Genomic DNA, 16,940 nt, shown 5'->3' with positions numbered 1-16,940 from the left:
TGACACAGGCAATGCAACTTGTCTAGAAATGTGTCCCCGAAGACATGGGTCCCAGTTTCGGATCCGCAAAAGTTGGACAGTATGACATGGTCAGTTACTGAAAAGTCACAACCAATTGATTTCTTTCAACCCTTTAACTTTGTTTCAACCTCTAATTTGCTTACAATGTGTTATATATGCAGGCATTGTGGGCCAAAGCCAGGCTGTATGCATGCAGTGCAGGCCTAGGCGTTCAGGTCTCCTGGAGCTCAGGAGCTTCATCTGCATAACAAAAGACAGAGAGGGTTCTAAAACCCATCAATGACATTGTTAGTAGCTGGCAGGCAGCCAACCCCTGTTGAGATAGGGCCAGTGTTGTGATTAGCTAATTGCAGCATTAAGGCAATCTATCACAGGTGGTGTGTGTGTTTTGCCTTGGTCAGCTTAAGGTATATATACTGGGCCAAGTGCTCCTGTTTGTCATTCTTGCTCCTGATGTTCCAATAAATCCTTTCTGAGGATCATGGGTCATGCTCAAACTATTGAGGGTAGAGGAACACTCGTGGTTAATTATGAGTTATGCATATGAAGAAGGTTGGTTTCATCCTAGCCAGGCATCACCAGAGGCCAGCCCTGGAACTGGCTTTCAGTGCTCGGAGTTCAGCCATGGGACATGCAAAACAGTGCCTGTCACTGTGTGCAGAGGGCTTTCCCCTCAAAAAGATAAACTGTGGTCTGCAGAGACAAGCTGTGGATGGAATCATCTGATTCCAGACATTCATGTTGTAAACACCTGGTAAACAAGTCTTTTATCCAAATGAATGCGCATGAGTGCAAACAGGAGACCTACTAATAAACCCCTGACATCCAGGAAGTTCTCCCACCTACCCTACACATACGGAGCAGAGGTGTGGGCAGAGCAGGAAGTTTTTCTCATGTTGAATATATATACAGCCATGACACTGAGTAGAGTGGGCACTGGATGATGACTAGATTGAGCCACACCAGCAAATGTTTATGAGAGGCTGCATCCTGCCATGTGGTCCACAGACCTCAAGTCACAAAAGGCCTTTGGGGGTTTGGTAGAAGCTCAACATGTTGGCGTGGGTTTGACATGTCATAGGAAGCTTTCTTCATCCTGGCTATATCACAAGAAGCCAGATCAAAGTTTTGTTGAACTGCAAGAATTTCCTTGTGGGATTTTCAGAAATGGACCTGACCATGCTTGCACTTTAATAGGGGAAATATTAGGTGAAGCTTCTCTCCGAATCATCTCTGAATTTTCACACAGGTTCCAACAGTTGCATTAAAATCCCTGAATTGTGACACAGGCTTGAAGAGCCTTGAGTATACATGCACATTAGACAGTTTTAATAATTACCATAGTCTCTTTTGGCCAGACAAGTGGGGGACTAGTGTGGAGACTGATTAAAGTCTTCATGGAACACAGAAAGCCAGAAGGGAAAATGGGTTGCAGGTGGTATAATAATTGAGAAGGACCACAACTTTTGCTAAGTGAGAGAGCCCCAATCTGTCAGTCTGAAAAAGCTGTCCACCTATTTTCAGAGGTTTCTCTATAACCATGAGGTGCAGAAACTTGCCCTTTTAAGTGAAAGTGGTGGCATTGAGGACCCTGCTAGGACAGATCTTTCGTGCAAATACAAAGTCTTACAAAATCAGTTTAAACTTCTATGTTTTCAGTTAGACTGAATTGTCAGCTAACTCTGGATGTTGTAGCTGTTCAGGGTGCTACCATGTCTTTGTTATAGACTGTTAGACTAATCTCCTCATTGAGGGATCCCTGATCTGCTTCATTTCTTGGGTCATATTTTGAAAACCACTGCTCTGAAGACTCAACTGTATAAGCAAAGCATTTAATGCAATATTGCTAGGATAAACCAAACTGCATTTGACTGACCAAAGCTGTTTGCTTACGAATGATTTACTCTAGAACAATGCTATTAATGTCTTGGAATCATGATGTTGTAAGGCTGTAGAAGAAATGGGTTCAGTCTAAGAAATGGGTGTCAGAACTCTGATACATGCTCAGATTTCTCATGTGAGTAGGTATCTCCCATTCATTCAGTTGGAGGAACTGGCTCATCATGTGTTAAAGGAACACATGCCTTCCACTCTCAAATGCATGCCAGCAGCAGGATTTCAAGAATGCAAGAAGCTGTGAAGTAAGATATGATAGGTTGCCTCTCAGTAATTAGCAACACTCCGTTGTTTACAGGACGAATCCTTGGCTCTGGAGCTTTTGGGAAAGTAGTTGAAGGAACTGCTTATGGATTAAGCCGGTCACAGCCTGTGATGAAGGTGGCTGTGAAAATGTTGAAGCGTAAGTGTTTCTTCAGGTTGTAAGTACTCCAATCCATCTCTCTGGCTCATGCCAAATCGTGAGAATGGCTGAATTAGAACTTAAAAGCAAAATTAATGGGCATGATATTTACCATGACAGTTTTCCTTCTGGATGCTTTTGATTCCATCAAGTTGTGTCTGCTTTTATGTCTTTATTGCCACTGTGCCCATTCCGCTGCTTCAATCTGTGGAGATGGCACTGTGAAATGTACCACATTCCGTAGCTGTGAGAAATTGATATTTTAGTGTGGTGGCACTTTGGTGCTCCCTTCCTAATGACATTTCATTAGCCCAAGAAGGACCCACTTTTTGGCACCTGCTTAAAACATTTTTGTTTAGGGAAGCCTACCCAAAAATGTTCATGTTGACGTGCTTTAATATTTTAAACACTTGTAATGGTTTTTTAAACTGCTTTATTGATAATTTTAATATTTCTTGTAAATGACTTGGACGTTTAACTACAATCAAGTGTTGTGTAAACCTGGTTTAGGCCTGGTTCTGGCACAGAAATTGTTTTGGTCAGCCTGAAAGCATCATATGAGACCTTCCTTTGAGTGGTCCTCTCCATGAGATGTCTGGAGGACGTGGGAACAGGCCTTTTCTGCAATGGTTCCCCAGTTGCAGAATGCTCTCCTTAGAGAGGCTCACCTGGTGCCTTCATTACATATCTTTAGGCACCAGGTGATAACATTTCTCAGTAACCAGGCCTTGGGCTGATTAAACATTCCATGACCAAAGAACCAGTTGCCCTCCATCTGTTGTTGGATTCCAACTCCCATCAGGAACTATGGGATGTGCAGCAGAATCTGAAGGACTGCTGGTTCTCTTGCCCTTGACATATTCTGCAATACTTAGCATGATAATGTTATTCATTGCTTCAAAGCAATGCTTCAGTTCTGAGCTTATTTGTTTGGAATGGAAGTAGATTCAATTGATTTCAACAGAACTAACCCCAAAGTGAATGAGTGGAATTCAAAGCACCCCTGAGGCATTTGTAAGAAAGTCATGCATGCTACTGGAGTGGGTGTCACTGTCTTGAAACTCCCGTAACAAGTGATCAGAAGCTTCCCTTCACTGTGGGAGGCAAACTCAGTTAAGACTACAAAGCATACTTCTGTCTTCATGCACGACTTACTCATACACACATCCACAGTTCCTTTGGAACTTGTCCACGATGCTTAGAATCATCAGAAGCTGTGATCCTCAGAGACCATAATGCTAGAAGTTGCCGGTGATAAAGCCAATGGGTCTGCTTCAAAGGTATGCCCTTATAGGACCAGAATACAAGCTACTACTCATGGTGGCTGTATGCCACCTTGACGATCCCAGCAGTAAGTCTCCAGATATCAGATTCTGGAGCTCAAGGGCAGGAGAGTGCAGAGGTTTCACAAAGGCATGTGGTTGACCAGGGGTGAAACTAAGCTTTATTTCACCTGGGTCAAAGACCCAGTTTGGCATCACCCTCACACACTTTTGCATACACACACACTGGATGGGAACCTCAATGGTATCCCTCTGGAGGCTTCACCCAGGGGGAAAACCCCTCCCCCCGTAGCTACAGTACTGTGAGAAACAGGATCATGGTCTAGATAGGCCTTTAGTTTGATCCATCAGGGCTCTTCTCATGTTCTTAAGCCTTTTGCTTATTTACTATTAACTTAAAGAAATGTCAACTAACATGTTTCACTATCTGTGCCCACTTCTTGTGCAAGTGAATCCTATAAATAAATGGAAGGGTTTGTTGTGGGCTGCTGCTGTGCACTCTGGCTAAGGAAGACACAGGAGCTTTGATAGAAACAAAATTAAATAAAATTAGCGTTCAGTGCAATTTTGAGTTTCTGTGCTGTTCCTCCCAACCCCATAACATTTTAACGAAACCCCGATGTTGCAATGTTTGACACGGGTAGTAGCAGAACAGAGAACAATCTGTAACTTAAAAAATGTGATGCTGGCATAAAATGGTGCCAATTAAACCAAACCAGACTGAACCCAAGCAAGTTCAAATTGGTTTATCTTGAAATTAGGCTCGTGTTAACATAAGCTGATTCAGAAATTGACCCAGTTTGATGAATTAAAAATGAATCCTCATCATACAAGTGCACCATTGTTTGTTTGTTATACAATACATGCCTTCTAGTTGAGAAACCAGTCATTTTAGGCTGCAACGCTATACTCATTTACCTGAGAGTAAGTCTCATTGAACTGAGTACAAGATCCGTAGGTTCTACTGTCTATGTATAATTATTTTATTTCCTGGCAGCTTTTACCCCTGACAATACTTTTTCCTCACAAAAACCCGATCATAAGACCATAATTAGCAGCATGTTACTGTAATTATGTATTATCTTATCACTTTATTATCATTTGTATCTTATCTGTTCAATGCAAATTCTAATTAGCTGCTCTATTCATTTTTCCAACAGCCACTGCGAGATCCAGCGAAAAGCAGGCTCTTATGTCTGAATTAAAGATAATGACCCATCTTGGACCCCACTTGAACATAGTGAACTTGTTAGGAGCTTGTACGAAGTCAGGTAGGTTTGGTTAAGAGTCTTCTCACACCACTGAAATAAGGAACTGAGCAGCTCCTTGATGTTCTGTTTGCTTGATCTCACTGACCTAGTATTCCGACAGGGAGGCAGACTCCATAATTTGCCAGGTCAGAAGGTAGCTACTAGACTAGATGGCTGCTGAGAGTCATTCCACCATAATTGATCTATACTTATTTTCCCACATCGTATAAACATCTGCCTGCTGTAGCCATCATAGCATCTAGGTTATCAGGCCTACACAATCTGTGACCCACCAAACCAAACACATAATGTTTAGCCCTTGATGGAAGCCCACCTGGACCTTAAAAACAGCAGGGTTCTTGTGCATCTGGAGTGTCACAATTTACAGCTGATGGGCCATGAATTGCAAAGGCCTTATTCAGATTGTCAACACTTCAGGACAGGGTTTTATAGGTGTCAATGCAGGAAAGCTTAGATCATAGCTGGGAATTAATTAAAATGCATTTCCTGGCTCCAGGATTTGGAGGGCCTTCAGGCAAGGACCCTCCACAGCCTGCTTTAATCTCAAAAGATGGGGCATGCATCCCAGGAATTCTCTCAGGCCATCTCTGAGACAGTGGGGGAGTGAGCTTCTTGCTGATTTTAGACCCGACCTCACCATTCTGTGGAGATGACCCTGGCAAGAGGCTAAGCGTTTTGATTCAATTTTTTTTTGCCCTTTTTATCCCGCCTCCATCAGGTCCAATTTATATCATAACGGAATATTGCTTTTATGGAGACTTGGTGAACTACCTGCATAAAAACAGGGACAACTATCTGAATCGACATCCCGAAAAGCCCAAGAAGGACCTGGACATCTTTGGGATGAACTCAGCTGATGAAAGTACTAGGAGGTAGGGTTTATTTTTCAGGTCTGGAAATGGTTCTTTCTTTGGGTAAGTTGCATAGAATTGGGAAGTGGGGCGCAGTAGGTCATGTACCTTTTGTGATGGCAAGAAAGTTGAATCTGATGTGAAATTGGGGGGGGGGGCATTTTGCCAAATATTAATGGGGGGGGCAGTGAAATTGTCCAGCAGTTTTTCTCAGAATTCCCTCCCCCTGGAAAATGTTGGTTTGTTTAATGTTGAATGAAACACTATTGTGGGTTCATGTTGGAGGATGAAATGGGCTGAGGAGAACTGGAAGGTATAGACATCGAACCCACTTAGTATTCAACTAAATTTTACTCATAATAGACCTATTGAAATTAACTAATATGGCGAAATGAGGTCAATTAATTTCAGTAGGTCTGCTCTGAGTAAATACCAATTTCCTGACAAGAGTATTAAAGTAGATCCACCTTTGCACTCAGAATTCATGGGTGGCAAAATTTGCCTTTTCCACCAAAAGAAAGAAAGACTGAAATTCTCCAACAATTCAGGGGAAGCTCAAAAAAACAAAGAGTGCTATTCAACTAAGAAGAGAACTGTTGAAATTAAGGGACCTAACTTACTCGTGAATTTCAGTGGGTCCACTCTGATCAAAACTTCGTCGAATACTACTGGGAAAGTTTTTAAATTTGACAGAAATTTCTTTTCTGAGAAATTTCAAGTCATTCTTAATTTTGAGGGAAAGGATCATATTATAACTACAGTCGTACCTTGGAAGTTGAATGGAATCTGTTCTGGAAGTCCATTCGACTTCCAAAACCAAAGTGCGGTTTCTGATTGGCCACAGGAAGCTCCTGCGGCCAATTGGAAGCCCCACAAGCCCCGTCGGACATTCGGCTTCCAAAAGAACGTTCGAAAACCGAAACACTCACTTCCGGATTTCGATCGTTCAGGGGCCAATTTGTTCGGGAGCCAAGGCATTTGAGATCCAAGGTACAACTGTATATCTACTCTGTTTTGTGAGTAGAGATGAATGTGGCACAAATCCCCACCGTAAACTTATTTCTCTATATTGCTGTTCCGCTTTCATTCCAGCTATGTAATCCTATCCTTTGAAAACAATGGTGAATATATGGATATGAAACAAGCAGAGACCATGCAGTATGTGCCAATGCTAGAAAGGAAAGACAGATCGAAATATTCTGACATCCAAAGGTCATTGTATGATAGGCCTGCTTCATATAAGAAAAAATATGTGTCAGGTAAGTTAAGGTGCATTTCTAATATAAACCTAACATTCTGCCTTAATCCCAAGTAGTCATGGAAGGCTTCCCACGTGATACACCACTTATTTTTATCTGCTTTTTCAGTGAGATGCTGAGCTGAGTTTGATTATTTAATGGTTTCCTGCTGCTAGTTTTTACATTGTTTCCCTCTTCACTGATTTTTGTTATGGGAGTGTGGAGCTAGTCCATGCCATATTTTAGGCTGCTGATTTAGTTCTATTGTAATGAGGTGTTTCTGTTTTTATGCTTTTACTGTGTATGTGAGCTCCCATGGGGAAGCTTTGCCCTGAAAGACAGGACAGAGGGGCAGGGGGAGGAAATAAATAAATAAAAATAAATACATCCTCTTGAAGTAGAATGCCCTTGTAATGTTTCTGTGACAACTGCATTTAGCCGGTACTGCTATTTTATTGATTCCTCTTGCATAAAATTGTAGCTCACGTTTATCTTGTTGCGAAAAGCGTCTTTATTCAGACTTCACTTTGGTTCCTCGAAACTGAAAACTTTGACACAGAAAATAAATCATTAGATTATTATTTCCATTATTCTAAATAAGCAGAGTCCAAAAGTAAACTGAGTTGTTGTGGGTAGTGATGGAGGAGATATTTGATTTGGTTCACGTTGAAAGGTGGATTTTTGTACCCAGTATAAAATTACAAGTTCACAAGGTAAGATAAAACATGGGGGGAGATTGTTAAGATACACCCGTGTAAAAAATAAAAAAATTAAAAACCTTATAAACATTACATGATTGTTATTGTATTTTGACAATATTTATTTATAAACACTGCATTAGGTTAAGTTTAGGATAAGTACAATAACAAACACAGCCAACCTTCCAAATTCACACTGAATTTTGCAGTGCACTTCTCCCACCAACTAATGCACACTATAATGCATGTACTGGGGTAAAATGTGCATATAAATGCATATATTACTGAAAATAACATAAACAATGCATTATGTTAGGGAGAACAGCTGTGCCAAAAATATGTATATTGGGCAAGATTTCATTAAAAAATGTGAATATTGGGAGAAATTTGCACTTAAATGTTGATGGATTTTCATGAGGCCCTTTGCAAAAAAGAATCACAAACTGATGTGGAATTGAAAAAATGAGAAATCAAAATTGATATATTTGCCTGGCCCTAGTTGTGGGCCCCTTGGGACTCACACCCAGCAATGCAACTCACCTTGCCAAATATACTTGAAAACCTGAAAGAAGATAGGTTTTGCAAGGAGAAGAAAACTTGAACTATGGGTTTCTGCAAGCGGAATCAATGAATGGGCCTATATCTAAGTTGTGGGAGTGGATGACAGGGCAGCGCAGCAGGGCCTACTCGACCTCCAGTTGGTTAAGTTGCTATTGCTTCCTTAAGAGGTAGAGGGAGGCAGTAGATTTGCTGCACCTGTATGCAAAAACATTGGTGAAGATCCCTAAATAAAAACGCTGCAGGGATTCAGAGATCCTCTGAAAGTAGACTGCTCCTTTCACCTTGCCACCACCACGCAGCACCATAATGACCATTCTTGCAGATATGAAGGAAGTTGGTCGGTGGAATGGTACCAAATTATTATTATTATAGCTAGTAAACAGCCAGTGTCATACATGGCACTTGTAGTAGCTTTGATACTTTTCTGGATTCAGCAGAATTTTGAGCCATTTGGCTGGGCTATTTGTTAGGGATTCATTTCCAGCAGCCTCACTGCCCTCATATAGAACACTCCCAAATGATTTGTAGAGTATTAAATTGAGGGTTAGGAAAGGCCCATATGGCTAACTCATCCCTTTTACTGTCCTTTGACTAAGAAATCTGATCTGCGGCATTCAAAACAGGTTGGGTCACTCCTGGCTTGTGGTCTCAGAACCTGAATCTTTTCCAGACCCAGGCTTAAGAGGCTAGTCAGCTCTTGTATTTCACTGAGCCAAGAGGGTAATTGAATAGCTAGGTTTTAGACAGTTTGATGCCATCATTTTCCAGGACAAAAATAAGGATAACTGCCCATAGAATCACTGGTCTTTGGATGGCATTGAATGGTCCCCATCAAATAGTTAACCAAGGAACTTGATAATTCTGCAGGGCTAGAAGAGACAAAAATGGATTATATATATAAAAAAGTTGACAAGACTATGCCATCTCTAAATCATTGCTTTGGGTATAAACCACAACTGGAATAAAGTACAAAACAAGCTGTATAATATGTAGGTGGCACTTTTTTAATCCTACAATTTCTTGGAAAAAGTCTATAATCAGTGGAGAAAGGACAGCTATATTTGGTATTTGTATCATTTTTTTTATGGCAGTGTCTATCGCTGATTGATGCAAATGTACAAGTGAGCCACTTGTTTTGAAGAAATGTTTTGGAAGGAGATGTTGGAGTGCTGGTACCAGGGAAAGCGGAGAAGAATGCCATTGGCTATGTGTAGGAAGACAGCTAGAAAATACACTATCTGTTTATTCTCTGATGTCAGGGGTGGACAGTATGATGCCCTCCAAATATTGTTGGACTTCAGCACCTATCATCCATGACCACTGGCTGTTGGAAACTGTAGTTCAGCAATATCTGGATGGCACCACAATGGCTGCCCTTGCTCTGCATAGTTTAAAAACAAACTTTTCCTCAGTTCAAGTGAGTTCCTTGCAAACAGATATGTTCTGGAAAGATGATGGACTGAAACAGATTGCCTGTTCGATGTATGCTTTCAATGCACCTTCATGTTTCAGATGGTTTTTTCTTTTCATCTTCCCTACTCAGAACTAGATGTGAAGAACCTCCTCTCCGATGACAATTCAGAAGGCCTCACTTTGTTGGACCTGCTCAGCTTCACTTACCAAGTTGCACGGGGAATGGAATTCTTAGCTTCTAAAAATGTGAGTGTCTAAAAGGAAACGGTGAAGGGATTGCCTAGCTTTAAACGATGTTTGTTTTGTTTGGGGAACTTTTAAAATGTGTTTGATAAAAGAGCAGCCTACAAAGTTTTAGGGTTTAGAGTTTTAGGGTTGCAATACTGAATGAATCTATCCCAGGGTATTCCAATTAATCTTTTTTTCTTACACATGCTTTCTGAAGTTCCTTCCAACATGAAATATTACGTATTCATATTCTATGCCTACATTCTACTCATGTAATTTATGCATCCCACAGTGTGTTCACCGTGATTTGGCAGCACGGAATGTCCTTCTGGCTCAAGGAAAAATTGTGAAGATCTGTGACTTTGGTCTGGCTAGAGACATCATGCATGATTCAAACTATGTGTCTAAAGGCAGTGTATGTACCTTTACATTTATTACCTTAGACTATATCATTAGAATATAAACTAATGCAAGCAGTGCTTTGGGATCTTGTGTGTGTGTGTGTGTGTGTGTGTGTAAAATGAAATTAACTGACATTCAGATAACAAACACCCATCCAGTGTCTCCAATCAACCTATTCATGCCAAACACAACCAGCATCAAAGCACTCTTTACACATTACGGAAAAGTTGGGTTTTAATGTTGTCACCCATCCCAAGCTTTTGAGATATGCTAAAAATCAAATTAAAATATATGTACTGGTGAACATCTCCTTTTATTATTGTTTTGTAACTACTCTTATTGATTTTTTGTATTCTTGCAGACCTTCCTTCCAGTGAAATGGATGGCACCTGAAAGCATTTTTGACAACCTGTATACAACATTAAGTGACGTCTGGTCTTATGGCATTCTGCTGTGGGAAATATTTTCTCTTGGTAGGCATCCTCATTACTTTGGAACATAAAAAGAATGGAACTTCAATGAATAACTGGAGATTTGCCAATTGTGCTGTGTAGGCATGTGGCTAGAGGCTGGTCGAACCCCTTTAAAATGTTTAAATCCAACGAGAAGACTGACTACAAAGATAAATATAAAAAAGCAGAAGGTCATATCCCTAATGAGGCAGAAAGGAACACCATGCTCCTGACTAGATGATACCTTGCATATCCTGATTCTTATCCAAGCTACAAATGATATAATCCCCCCACTAGACAATGTTTCTTCTAAGAGATGTTTAAGGGCAGGTCTTGGATTAAACCAAATTTCACCACAGGAAAAGAATAGATTTGGTGCCCCCCATTTGTTCAATATTGTTTTTTTTTAATTACATTTGTAGCCCCATTTTATAACTTGGATGCATGGTTTGCAAACATGATTTATCCCTGTTGTTTGAGGTGATCCTGAAAAGTAACCCCCACGTAGGTTGCAGGCTTACTGTACTTAATTCTTACATCTCACTCACTAACTGACTGGCTGGCTGCCTCACCCTTATGTACATCTGAAAGCTTGACTGAGAATATTCTAGAAGGTTTGAGGAACATGCAGTTCTCAGAAAATCTTGAAAGGGTCTATATGGTCCTAAACATTCAAAAAACGAATCCATGCATAGAATTTATTTTACTTCAACAAACATTATAATGACATCTATTTCCCCTTGACTTTCAGGTGGGACTCCATATCCTGGCATGATGGTTGATTCTATGTTCTATAATAAAATTAAAAGTGGCTACCGAATGGCAAAACCGGACCATGCTACCAGTGAGGTGTACGTATTCTTTTCGTCTCATTCTCCTACAGCACCTCAGGGAAATTATGTACAGAGCACTTGGACTGATCTAGAAGCGCCCTCATAGCATTCAACCCAAACATACCTAAACCTCTCCATCTTAAACTTGGGAAGCAGGCAGGCACAGCTCTGCAACTTTGCAGCAGAACCTGGCTGTGTATGATGCTGATTAACTTTCCTCTTACAATGCGTTCTTCTCCCAGGTGATGGGTCTCAGCCAGATGGGGATCTAGCCTGAGCAGGGTGGTCAGATGCTAGGCTTCTATAAAAGGGAAGCAAGGCAAACTCAAGCACATCCGAATTCAGGTTCTGGTAAGGCAACAACTAGGAGGACAAGTTTTAGGCAATGTCAAACAGAGGTCAGGTTCCATTAAGGCAGGAGTGGGGCTCTGCAGAGGCTGCCCTCACCATTGGCTATACTGGCTGGGTCTGACGGTGTCTAACTACATCTGGTGGGTCCCATAGATTTGGTTCTGGTGAAGCAATATCCAAACACTTCTGGTGAGGAAGACCAGGGACATAGCAGGAGGCTCAAACATGGCTTCAATGGCAAGCAAATACAGACCGAGATTTAAATATTTGAGTAACTAGCTCCATTGGGTTTGAAGGGCTTAGCCAGCTTCAGAAGCTGTCAATTCTGGTGAAACCGGGGAGGCAATGGGTTCTGCTAAGGCTTCTGGGCTGGAGTAATCAGAGCTCACAGATGGCAACACAGTCTCCTCAGGCTGGAGAGATGTTGAAGGCATGGGCTCCAGCTCAGATATTCCTTGGCAATGGGGACATGAGGCAAGTCTATTTACCACTCCAAAACTTCTTCCTAATCTCCAGCATTGGACCCCAATATCATGCCACAACATCGCTCAAAAAAACAACACACTTTAAAAGAAGTTTCCTTTCTAAAACAAGGTGACAAACATGCAGATAAATGCATGGTTGGTCATGTGGCACTTTTAAGAGTAAAAAGGGATAGACAGTCCACCCAAAGCATGGGGAACGGAGCAAGACTGATGGCTAAGCCAATCCTCAGTTCATCAGTTTGCACATTTGTCACGGCACCTGCAAACTAGGCTTCCTCTATGGCTCTCTTTCCCCGCATTATGTCTGTCTTTATACTGTCATCAATTTGCTTCAACATCACAAATCATTAAGATATTCCCTCCCGCCTCAATACTGTTCACAGGTATGACATCATGGTGAAATGCTGGAACAGTGAACCCGAGAAAAGACCTTCTTTTTACCACCTGAGCGAAATAGTTGAGAACCTGTTGCCTGGAGAATACAAGAAGGTTTGTCCTTTTGGAAACTGGGTTGCTTCTAGGATTTCAGAAGAAGACATTGCTTGGTTGTGCCATTGACTCTTGGCTCTTAAGTGGGGGTAAATAAAATGTTGTTTCATGATGACACTGCAGAAAATTGTGAAAATGTGGAGACAGAAAACCCCACCATAATATCCTATTTGATGCTTGACCTATCTCAAGCAGCAGATTTTGAAGGTAGCCTAAGAGGGTGACAAATTGTCAGTCCTATTCCCTCTCTTTTCAGTTTGGCCCTGTAGCTTCCTCGGTCCTGCGCCTGATGTCATGTGATGTCAGGACAGGTGGGTGTGGTTTGGGCCTAACCATGCCAGAGGGCAAATGGAGAGGCCTAGTGGTTTTAATTAGGCTCCTGAAGGCCAGAAGTCCCACCCCACTGCCTTAAATGATGCTTCTGACCCCATGTGACCCAAACCACTACTCATGTGCAAAAAATTAATTGAAAGGAAATCTTACCAGGTTTTATAGAGATTTAGAAATATCCTATTTTGGGGGAGTATGGGATGGAGAGCCTTAAACAATTCCAACCAATTTTGTTATATATATATTTCAGAGCTATGAGAGAATTCACTTGGACTTCTTGAAGAGTGACCATCCCGCTGTCACACGCATGAGAGCGGACTGTGACAACACCTACATTGGAGTCACTTACAAGAATGAAGACAAACTGAAGGACAGGGAGAGTGGATTTGATGAACAAAGACTCAGCGCCGACAGTGGCTACATAATCCCCCTGCCGGATATTGACCCTGTTTCAGAAGACGAACTTAGCAAAAGGAACAGGCACAGGTACACCTGATTAAAGTTCACTGTGACCTAAATCCCGACATCATTAGCCACTAGGGCTGGATGGATCAGTCTATTTCTGTGCCATTATTAATTTTATGTCTGTCACTGTTTTCGCATTGATCTGCAACTTAAAAGAATATCTACAACAATGTACATATTTAAATAACCATTTCCCACAAAGCATGACAGAGCAGTGTAGTCAGCATCACGTTTGTAACCCCAAATGCCAGTTGGGGCAGAAGATGGAGGGGAGCTATGCAATGCCAGTGACTGCAGTGGGGCTGGATTGTGATCTGTCCCTCTCTGCTCCCTGAGTGCCCAATTTGGGTCTTCCAATGGTGGAAATCCTTCTGACTGTGTTTCCACTGGTTCACAAGTTTGGCACAAGTGGAACAGGGAGCTCTGTGCCAGAGGATTCTTGCTGGCACCATTCTGCTGAAAATCCCTACCCCACCTACGTAATCCCACCCACCCACTCACAGCAGACTAGGAGTCTGGATTGAAGCCTAGATGTATTTTTTCTTCAAAGTATGCATTTCTAAATGTACTTTTTTATAATAAAATGCCAACATTTTGGTTGACCATTTTGGTACCTTGGTTGAGCCAAGAACTCTGCAAAATTCAGTGTGAGCTCTGAAGGATAACCACATTGACATTAGCCTGGGAACTGCAGATCAGGTCACTATTGCAAAGAAGAAGCCCCTCAAATATCCCTGTTACCCACTCGAGGCAGCGTATCCTTGATTTAAAACGTGTTAAGTAATTTGTCCTTGATTAGTGATTTCAGTGCTGAATATAGGCAGCTTTTTACCGTTATAATTTATCATTATGTGCACAGAACTAGTGGCTGATCTGATCTTCTGTACTGTCCAGCAAGTGGTGGAGTCCAGATAGTATTTTACTATTCTCACGCTTCCTCAGATTTATGATTTGGGGAGCTATGTGCTCTATTCATCCCTTGTTTCCTGAGATTTGTCATCAGGTGTAGACCTGTGCTAGAACTCCCTTTAGTCCCACACATGGTAATGGTGAACCTCAGCAAGGCTGACCTGCATGAATTTAATGTGCTACCTGGGATATGCTCCCAGAATCCTTTGCAATGAGCAGTGGTTCTGTGACAAATGCACAGGGATTCCTCAGCAAGCAAGCTGATGTGGAGAAGTTTCCCCAAAGGTAGAGAGCTTGAAACACTGCAGCATTAAAACATTTCATGTAAGAGTGAGTCTCTTTGGGGAACTTTTCTTTTGGACTCCAAAATTATGTGGCATGTGCCTTCTGATGAATTCCTAAGGAGGATTTCTGTCGCCCCAAGACAATTGAAGAATGTGTTCTTCACAGTGTGTTTTTAAGTTCCTAAATGTTTTCCCCTGTGGTCTTCTTACACAGTTCCCAGACTTCTGAAGAAAGTGCCATCGAAACTGGTTCCAGCAGCTCCACATTCATAAAGCGAGAGGACGAGACCATTGAGGATATTGACATCATCGATGACATTGGAATGGATTCCTCAGAACTGGTTGAGGACAGTTTCCTGTAATTCCCGAAGGAAGTAGTGGACATCTTTTGAGGGGTGCGAGACAAGAAAGAAAGAAAGAAAGAAAGAAAGAAAGAAAGAAAGAAAGAAAGAAAGAGAATCTCAACACATAACTCATGGATTTTTGACTCCCTAAGGAAAACCACTTTAACATAGATGGTCGAGACTTGCAATCCTAAGTGTCCCCACAAGGGACGCAAAGATCTCACCCGGATTTGTGAAACAAGAAGACATTTAGAAACCAGCTTTTAAGCACTTCCATAGCATCTCAGTAACACCTGCTGTTCTGATAGGTGAGTGGATAAAGGAAAAGGCCATGGACAGTCCAATTTGTGTTTCAAGGGCATTCACAACTCAGATGAATAACATTTCCACTATGGTGAAACATCACCCATGTAATTATGTAAATACCTTACCAAGATGTTTTGTGGCATATGTGGAATAGGCATTTTTTTAGAAGACCACTCAAGACTTCTGTGTATTTTCTTCCTTCAGTCTCATCATAAGCTGCTGTTGAACTATCACATGAGATGAAGTACATGCAAAAAAAGAAAGAAAACCACTTTTGAAACTCAAACTAATTGGTACTAGGAAACCTTTTTACCTTTTTTGCAGCTAATACAAATAAAACGGAATTACAGTAATTTCTAACCTTATACAATAGCTTAGTAAATCAAGTGAGACTCTTCATAACCATAGAAGAATAATTGTTTACCTACTGCTGTTTTCAGTATCACTAAGTATAGTTTATAACTACTCCTTGCCCTTTCTTAAAAACACAGTACTGAAAAAACTAATGAACTAAAGCATTTTAGCATTTATACATTTACAAGAAACAACTGTTCTATTTGATAGTTACTGTAATGGCTTTGGTAAATTAAAACTAGTTTAGGAAGTAGGGAAAGCTAATGTATTCTATGGCATCCACCCTTAGCAGAGTAGCTATCCTAATGCAATGAATTTATGTGCTGGTGAATCCTCCTTTGATTCAGTGGAACTCTTCAGAAATTGAAGTTTATTTTTAAACCTTCGTTTGCAACCAGGTTCCTCAAGTTATTGCACAAAATATGTGTGGCTAATCAATCAATGGATAGGCTGCTTGGAGCGGTTGAGAAAAAGAGCACATCGGGAAGTTTGTTTGGGGTTTGCATGTGACAAATGGATTGGATGCACCAAATGCTCTTTCTGAAAACGCTTCTTTCCGAGCCTGAGATTTCCAATTAAGTATGTAGCTACTTTGAAAAGAAAGAAAGAAAGAAAAAGTTCTACTTTTGGTATAACAGAAATGGAACCGGATCCTCTTGCCCTTGTTTTAGCTATAACGTTGGACGTTAACAAGTACAGCGGACGCTCAGGTTGCGAACGTGATATGTGCGGGAGGCACGTTCGCAACCCGCAGCGCTGTGTCTGTGCACACGTGGGTTGCGATTTGGCGCTTCTGCGCATGCGCAAAGCACAATTTAGTGTTTCCGCACATGCGCAAGCGCCAAAACCCAGAAGTAACCTGTTCCGGTACTTCCAGGTTCAGCGCGGTGCGCAACCCGAAAACACGTAACCTGAAGCGACTGTAACCCGAGGTATGACTAAAGAGTTTTTTCCATCCACACCAATGGGCACTGAATTGGGAGTGAAGCAATTGTTTCTAAACAATGTTGCATTTTTGAAGGAAATACATTTAAAATATAGGATTGGCTGTGACCTCTGTGGTGTGTGTATTC

At 41.4% G+C, this 16,940-nt stretch overlaps 1 protein-coding gene across 4 annotated transcripts in view; it reads left to right on the top strand.

Moving 5' to 3' along the window:
* Positions 1–16,482, top strand: part of PDGFRA (platelet derived growth factor receptor alpha) — a 52,609-nt gene extending 36,127 nt beyond the window's left edge. For all 4 annotated transcript variants that reach the window (XM_081875679.1, XM_081875680.1, XM_081875678.1 and 1 more), the window contains exons 13-23: positions 2,216–2,320; positions 4,764–4,874; positions 5,593–5,746; positions 6,818–6,984; positions 9,766–9,881; positions 10,156–10,278; positions 10,627–10,738; positions 11,469–11,568; positions 12,770–12,875; positions 13,456–13,691; positions 15,078–16,482. In XM_081875679.1, coding sequence (XP_081731805.1) covers positions 2,216–2,320; positions 4,764–4,874; positions 5,593–5,746; positions 6,818–6,984; positions 9,766–9,881; positions 10,156–10,278; positions 10,627–10,738; positions 11,469–11,568; positions 12,770–12,875; positions 13,456–13,691; positions 15,078–15,225 — 1,478 coding nt within the window. In that variant the 3' untranslated portion in view covers positions 15,226–16,482. The remainder of the gene's footprint in view (positions 1–2,215; positions 2,321–4,763; positions 4,875–5,592; positions 5,747–6,817; positions 6,985–9,765; positions 9,882–10,155; positions 10,279–10,626; positions 10,739–11,468; positions 11,569–12,769; positions 12,876–13,455; positions 13,692–15,077) is intronic.
* Positions 16,483–16,940: the final 458 nt, after the last annotated feature.

The sequence above is a fragment of the Podarcis erhardii genome (genome assembly GCF_964252035.2).
Source record: "Podarcis erhardii genome assembly, chromosome: 9".
Lineage (NCBI taxonomy): Eukaryota > Metazoa > Chordata > Lepidosauria > Squamata > Lacertidae > Podarcis > Podarcis erhardii.
Note: the sequence above shows the minus strand (reverse complement) of the source record. Positions and strands in the feature narration are given on the sequence as shown.